General features: G+C 53.4%; 2 protein-coding genes across 7 annotated transcripts in view; one reads left to right on the top strand and one right to left on the bottom strand.

Annotated features, from left to right (window-relative positions):
• The window catches only part of Plcd3 (phospholipase C delta 3), a 23,912-nt gene extending 21,410 nt beyond the window's left edge, over positions 1-2,502 (top strand). For 5 of the 6 annotated variants that reach the window (XM_029546207.1, XM_029546208.1, XM_029546209.1 and 2 more), the window contains 4 exons: positions 1,007-1,173; positions 1,422-1,557; positions 1,645-1,794; positions 1,876-2,502. In XM_029546207.1, the coding sequence (XP_029402067.1) occupies positions 1,007-1,173; positions 1,422-1,557; positions 1,645-1,794; positions 1,876-1,964 (542 nt within the window). In that variant the 3' untranslated portion in view covers positions 1,965-2,502. The remainder of the gene's footprint in view (positions 1-1,006; positions 1,174-1,421; positions 1,558-1,644; positions 1,795-1,875) is intronic. The other variant, XM_021212523.1, reaches the window with a different exon arrangement.
• Positions 2,503-7,225: 4,723 nt separating this feature from the next.
• Nmt1 (N-myristoyltransferase 1) overlaps positions 7,226-7,341 on the bottom strand; it is a 35,206-nt gene continuing 35,090 nt past the window's right edge. Inside the window, exon 11 of the mRNA XM_021212738.2 lies at positions 7,226-7,231. Within this exon, the coding sequence (XP_021068397.1) occupies positions 7,226-7,231 (6 nt within the window). The remainder of the gene's footprint in view (positions 7,232-7,341) is intronic.

The raw sequence follows: 7,341 nt of genomic DNA, 5'->3' as shown, positions 1-7,341 counted from the left end.
CACTGTAGCTGTCTTCAGACACTCCAGAAGAGGGAGTCAGATCTTGTTACGGATGGTTATGAGCCACCATGTGGTTGCTGGGATTTGAACTCCGGAACTTCGGAAGAGCAGTCAGTGCTCTTAACCGCTGAGCCATCTCACCAGCCCCGGGTTTGCTCTTTTAGCTAGCTAGGCTGGGTGACTAGTGACCTTCCCCCGCCCCCATCCCAGAACCCACCTCCCTCTGCCTCCACCACCCTGAGCTCAGAGAGACATATCGCTATGCCTGGCTTTTTCATAGGTTCTGGGGATTCAAACTTGGGGCCTCATGCTTGTCCAGCAAGCCCCTTTTTCCCCTGAGCTGTCTCCTCAGCTCCCACAAGTTAGATCTTTCTGAAGGTAGAAATTCACACCTGGCTGGGGTGATGGCACATACCTGTCACCCTGGCAGGCAGGGAGCTGAGGCAAGAGAGTTAGGAATTCAAGGCCAGCTTTGTTACAGAGGCTAACCTGGGTTACATGGTCAGACTGGTCCAAAACAAACAAGACTAGCAAGAAAGGAATCCAAAAACCTTTATTTCCACATGTACACACACTCACACTCACATACTCACACACACACACACACTCACACACTCCCTTACCTGATGGTTTTGCCAAGTAAATACTGAGATGAACAGATCCTGGGAGAAAGGGCCTGGCCAAAGGAGACCACGTTCCCTTTGGAGGTTGATAACAGCAATGCCAAGCTTTTTCAAGCCTCGGCTCTGACCTGAAGGGCGGGGCAGGAGCGGAAATCTTTGTCATCAAATCCCCCCCTCCAACCCCACTTTGCAGTTCTTGAAGAAATACAGGGAGGAGGTGACTGCATGGTTCCCTCCTCAATAGGTCCCGACAGGGACAAGGCATTACCACCTAGAGGATTGGACACTGGGCCCTCTCTCTGTCCAGCCTGGCTTTTTCTGAATCCGAGGGGAGGAGAAAGCCGCTAAGATGCCCCTGTTTGACTCTGTTGTCTACTCCACAGTGGCTCTGAACTTTCAGACTCCTGGTTATGAGATGGACCTCAACACGGGGCGCTTCCTCATAAACGGGCAATGTGGCTACGTCCTCAAACCTGCTTCCCTCAGGCAACCCAACACCACCTTTGACCCCGAGTGCCCTGGACCCCCCAGAACTACTCTGACAGTCCAGGTGAGTAGCCTGGTCCAAGTCTCCAACTCAGGTCAAGGCTAGCTCTGGGGAGGCACCAGTCTGAGGGCAAGAAAGACAAGGGAGGCCAGGAATGGGCCTGGCATGAGGGCAGCCCACGGGTGGGCATTTCTGCAGGACAGACAGTGTCAGCGCGAGGACAAGGGACTTAGAGCTCCAGAGGGGCAAGGGTGGGCATGGGTCCTAGTGGGGGACAGGCAGAAGCTGCCCCTCCTCCCTCCCTCCTTTAGGTGTTAACGGCCCAGCAGCTACCCAAGCTGAACGTAGAGAAGCCCAACTCCATCGTGGATCCTCTGGTGCGTGTGGAGATCCATGGGGTGCCTGAAGACTGTGCCCAGAAGGAGACGGACTATGTGCTCAACAATGGTGAGGGAGCTGTTGATGGGGGGCGAGGATAGGGGGTAGGGCAGGCCCTGGGACCAGTGGACCCTAACTACCACCCCTGTACCCTAGGCTTCAACCCCTGCTGGAAGCAGACTCTGCAGTTCCAACTTCGGGCCCCAGAGCTGGGGCTGGTCAGGTTTGTGGTAGAAGATTATGACGCTGCCTCTCCCAATGACTTTGTGGGCCAGTTTACACTGCCTCTCAGCAGCCTGAAGCAAGGTAAGGTGGGTGGTGGGGAGTGGGGAGGGGAGGACGGGATGGAGTCCCAGCCTCTGACTTGCGGCTGCCTTACCCCCACAGGGTACCGCCACATCCACCTGCTGTCTAAGGATGGAGCTTCGCTCTCTCCAGCCACGCTCTTCGTGCACATCCGCATTCAGAACTCTTGAGGTCGTCACTGACTTAACCCTAATATTGGCAGGGGCTGCTGGTGTCGTGGCACGGAGCCCGTTCTGGAGCAAGGGATCATGGGAGTCCCAGCCCCTCACACCAGATCCCTGTCCTGGTCACTGGGTGCTGTGCATACCTGGGTGCTGGGAGCTGTTTGGTCACTCAGTGAGAGAGGACCATGATTGGTGTCCTGTCGAGTGGATTTCAGGGGCCTCCAGCCTTGGGGCCCTGAGGTGGTCTCAGAGTCCCTGGAATTCAACTTGAAGAGCAGGACATGTGTCCCTCTGCCCTCCAGCGGGGCCATCGTAGCCTCTGTCCCTGCAAAGGGCACTGCCACCCTCACTGCCTCCTTTCAGGGCGAGCAGAGCCTCCTCCCCTGAGGTTTTTCTGGCTTCTCCTTCCCTTCCTGTCTCAGGCAGGTGGGGAGCAGCTGAGCCCTGGGGAAAACCTGGCAGTAGGTTTGTAACTTGTGTCATAGAAGAGCCCTGGAGAGGGCAGAAGAGTAACTATTTAAAAAATAAAGAAAGAAAGAAAGTGTACCTTTCTACTTTATTCCCCAGGCCCGTGGGGAGAGTAGGGGCCTCTCAGGCCTCTCCTCCCAGTGGGAGTTGGGTTTTGTCCAAGACAGCAGGGGAGGGAGAAGGCCCAGCTAGGGTACATTCCAAAGTCTGGGCTTAGCAAAATAGCAGGGTATGGCCACTGTGACACTGAGTGGCAAACACCAGCCCATAGGATCTGAGCAAGTCCCGGACTCTTCCTGTCAGGATTTAATGGGCCTCCAACAGCCTTAATGGGACTGTCAGGCTGTTAACATTTTAGGTTCCACAGGGCAACAGTACTAGCAATGGGCAAGGGCAAAGCCACTGTCTTGGGGTTGGGTCTGCACTGGCTCTAAGCCCTACGGAAACTAACGCCTGAGGTTAGGGCATTCATTCTGCCACCCCAACACCCAAGCCAGGGAGTGCTGACTTTGCCCTGTTTCCTGTTCTTAGCAAGAGGCCTTTGCTTCTCTGATGGATTTGTGTATTTTAAAAAATGATCAGGATCTATAGCAAAGGATGGGCAGACCACGGCCCCCGGGTGGGACACATGAGCCAAGTCCAGTTGGGGTGTGCTAGCCATACAAGATTGGAAGGGGGGCTGGGAAGATGGTGCAGCGGGAAGAGTACTGACTGCTCTTCCGAAGGTGCTGAGTTCAAATCCCAGCAACCACTTAGTGGCTCACAACTACTGCCTTACCTTACTAGATACCAATACCTTCAGATACCCATAATGAGAGCTGATGTCCTCTTCTGGTGTGTCTGAAGAAAGCTACAGTGTACTTTACATATAACAATAAACCAATCTTTAAAAAAAGGGGGGGAGGAGGGCTGGAGATTTAGCTCAGTGGTAGAGCATTTGCCTAGCAAGTGCAAGGCCCTGGGTTCAGTCCTCAGCTCTGGGAAAGGGGGGAAAAAAAAAAAAAAAGATTGGAAGGGTTGGGATGGGTATCTCCAGAGGAAGACAGTGAGACATAAATGCAGGTGACAGGGCCTGCTCACCTGTCATGTTAGAAAGCTCCCTGATAGCCGGGCCTGGTGGCGCAGGCCTTTAATCCCAGCACTCGGGAGGCAGAGGCAGGCGGATTTCTGAGTTCGAGGCCAGCCTGGTCTACCAAGTGAGTACCAGGACAGCCAGAGCTATACAGAGAAACCCTGTCTCGAAAAAACAAAAAAAAAAAAAANAAAAAAAAAAAGAAAGCTCCCTGAAGAGCCTTTGCCACGCAGGGCAGGCTTGAGTCCCAAGGTCAGTCCACAGTCCTGCAGCATGCATGCCTCAGCTGTGCCCGGTGGGACAGGCAGGCCCTTGACCCCGCCACTTAGGAGGCTCAGGCAAGGCCAGCCGAGTTTCAGGGCCAGTCTTGGAAACCTAGCGAGACTATCTCAAATAAAAAGTACATCGGCAGTTAAGGTGCTCACTACAAAGTGGATGATCTGAGCCCAATCCCTGGAGTCCCATGGGAACATGGGAGGGGAGAACGGGCACCCTGTGGCACGTGTGCAGAGCTTGGTGGCAGGGCTCTTCTTAGCTAGTGGCTGCTCTTCTGCATCAGTGTCAGCCTCTCTGTGGTAGGTAGGAGTCAAATGCACCCTGAAGGAAGTCTTGCAAAGCTGGCGGAGTGTTGGTGGCCCTGGGTCTAACGGAGGCCCTAGCTGTACCACCTGCCGCTGACCAGAAGAACACCAGGAGAGAACAGACTGTTGAACGGCTTCCTTTATTAGAAACAAGGGAGATGTCCGGAGAGGAACAGTGCATTGGGTATCCCAGCAATGAACGCCCCCAGCACAGCCCAAAGAAAAGCCAAGACAAAAGAGCAAGGCTCCCCCACCCCCAGATGCAGCACCTGACGGCCACAGTTACCACTTTAGTTTAATTCAATGAAAACTGTCCTAACTCTCCTCCTCAGGCGCTGCCCAAGTCTGCAGAGCTGCCTTCACTCTGGCAAGACACAGAGGGGCTCCTCTGGTTCACGGACAGGCAGGCGGGGCTAGAGAGACACTCTAGCTCCCTTTCCTAAGAGTCTCCCTCTCTCTCTCTCTCTCTTAGACGGAGACAGCTCCATGAAACCTCTTCAGGGCCTTTGGGCCCCCAGGTTAGTCGAATGCTGGTCATCTTTGGAGACAGAACTCAAACCCACAAAGACCTCTGCCTCTGGGCTTCAGAGCGCTAGCAAGAAAGGGCAACAAATGGCAGAAAGAAGGGGCAAGGCCTGAAATTTTCCATTAAAAAGGAGTGTCAGCAGAGCTTGGTGTGAGCCACTCCTCAGATCCCAATGCCTTCAGACACAGGTCTGGGTGGGGACAGCAAGCCCACGCAGGCCCACGCAGGCCCACGCAGGCTGCAATCCAGAGTTAAGGCCTTTCTACCCAGCTCACTTTACAAACTGGTGTCCATGGTAGCATGGAGAGTCAATCCAAAGGCAAGGAAGGAAAGGTGGCCTTCAGGACATGGCAGAGGACTAGGGTCAGGGAAAGGTGGCCTTCAGGACACAGCAGGACCAAGCTAGTCACAGGGCTGCCATACTCCAAGGACCAGAGTGGCTCTGAACCGCACAAATGGTGCTCTTTAGCCCCCAATCCCATGAGGGCTGAATGAAGACACCAGAACGGTTTAGATAAAAACAAGACTTAAAAACAACCCCTTCAAAAGCCAACTCCTGCAGACCTGGGCAGGGCACCCATCTCAAGGCAGCGGCAGAAGCAGAGCAAGCCACCTGGGTTTAGGGACAGGGTCCTTGCCAGCAGCTCTTCCAGAGCATCCCCCTGGGATTCACTGTTTTTTTGTCCCATGACCAGGGTCAATGAAACCAAAGTTCACTCCAGAGATTTGTGTTCCCCAAACCCCAGAAGCAATTTGAGCTGAAAGTTGGCTGGCAGCTGACAGAGAGTAAGGAGGGCTGCCCACATTCCAGGCTGCCCAAGAAGGAAAGCCTTGAGCACTCTGTCCGTTAAAGTGTGGGCACTTAGGGCAGTGTCTGAAGACTGAGGCTGAGGGGAGCCCCGCCTCCGACCCCTCCCTTCTGGAGAACTCAGTGCACATTTTGCCAAGAACAATAGTTTCTTTGGTCTGAGTATCTTGGAGTCACAAGTCAGCCACCTTCGCTGGCACTTGCAGTTGGCAGCACAGGACAGTGAAGGGGAGGAAGGTCCCTAAGCCTCTGCTGAGAATCCTCCAAGCAGAGCGTCTGTCTCCAGCAGCAGTCTACAAGCAGGACGCATCCCTAGCAGATTCCTTCAGCTGAGGCGATGCGGCATTAGCTTCTGCAGGCCACCACCAGAAGTCACAGCATGACTCAAACCCCTGCTCGCCTACACGGCAGCATCATTCAGTTCCGGGGACAAGGCTGAACCTGGCTAGTGGCTAAGGCTTCTTTCCCCTAGAAGGTCTCCCCGACCCCCAAGAGAAAGAGCAAAGAAATTCCCTACTACGTGTCACGAGGAGCTTTCTTTCTCCCTTGTAGCACTAGCTACAAGGAGGCTGGGTGTGGCTTGCTGACAGTTCAGCTCAATCCTGGGCCACTTGGCTCAACACTGCTCAAGAACGCCCACACGGGCAGCCACATGGTAAGGGGCTTGACTACTTCTGGAGAAACTGGCAGCATCAAATAACCATCACTACCACACAAAAACCCACAGCAGCACCGGTGCTGCTCAGACTCAGACACTGGCAATGCCGCCAAGTCTACATCTTCTCTAGTTACTGCTTCTTGTGGCCACTGTGTGCTGGACGCACTGGGAAGAAGGAGCACAGGAGATGGCTGAGGGGCTGGAAGGCACAGGCAGGGGCTGGGACCCAAGGGCCTGGGCACTGCCACACCACGCCCTCTCCGCCTCCCTGGGAAACCTGTTTCCTCTTGGCTCTAATATGCCTTAGACAGAGCTTGCGCTCGTGTGGTCTCAACGAGGTCTCAGATACTACAAAAGGTCCAAAGTCCCTTTCAAAATGCCAACCATCTTAGGCAGTGAGGACAAAGCCTCTCAGAGGACACACACCTGTAAGGCTGCCAACACCACTCCAGAAGCTTTCTAAAATCACTTGGTAGAACAGTGAAGGCCCAGGAGATGGAAGAGGGACTTGATTAATGAATCTACTTCCATGATTGTCGCCACTTCCTGGTCTCAGAATGCAGTAGTCTGGCCTCTGCCCAGGGCCAGTTCCACCCTAAGAGCTTGTCCTGTCATGCTGGAGATTCGAGCCCTCTCCTGAGCTGGCAGTCCCTCTACCTTACCTCCTTGCTCAAAGCCTGATGGGCAGCCAATTCCAAAGGGGAACAGGTGAGGCCCCCCAGATCCTCTTTCTCCTGCTCCCCCTGACAACAGCCACCACTTGTGAAGAAACACTAAGTATGCAATGCACATCTGTCTGCTGCTGTCCTTGGGCTCTCATTGTGAAGAATGACTGGATTCAGCTTCTTTCTCATCAGAGACCAAACATCCTTGTACATTTGGAACATGAAAGATATTTAGGATATTTATATATATATAATATATATACTTTTATTATTCACCCGTTAACTCCATAATATGCCAATCACGAGCTAGGTTTCAGCAGTTACATTCCCTTGATCACAGCTGCATGAGCATGTTAATTCATTGAAAACAGGGAGACCAGAAACATGGCTAAAGGTGACATCACGCAGCCTACGCCATCACAATATAATTGTCAAGTTCGCTGGCGGTTTGGTAAAGCCGGTTCAGTTCTGTTTTGTTTGCCAGAGAGCTCACATCTGTGAAAGTTGGACCAACAAGTGGAGGGGTTCCGTTTCCTGGTTTGGATTCTCAGTGGTTTTATCCAGAATCTCACTGGCAACTGGTTACTGTAACACCAACCCAACCT

The sequence above is a fragment of the Mus pahari genome, chromosome 14 (genome assembly GCF_900095145.1).
Source record: "Mus pahari chromosome 14, PAHARI_EIJ_v1.1, whole genome shotgun sequence".
NCBI classification, from domain to species: domain Eukaryota; kingdom Metazoa; phylum Chordata; class Mammalia; order Rodentia; family Muridae; genus Mus; species Mus pahari.
Note: the sequence above shows the minus strand (reverse complement) of the source record. Positions and strands in the feature narration are given on the sequence as shown.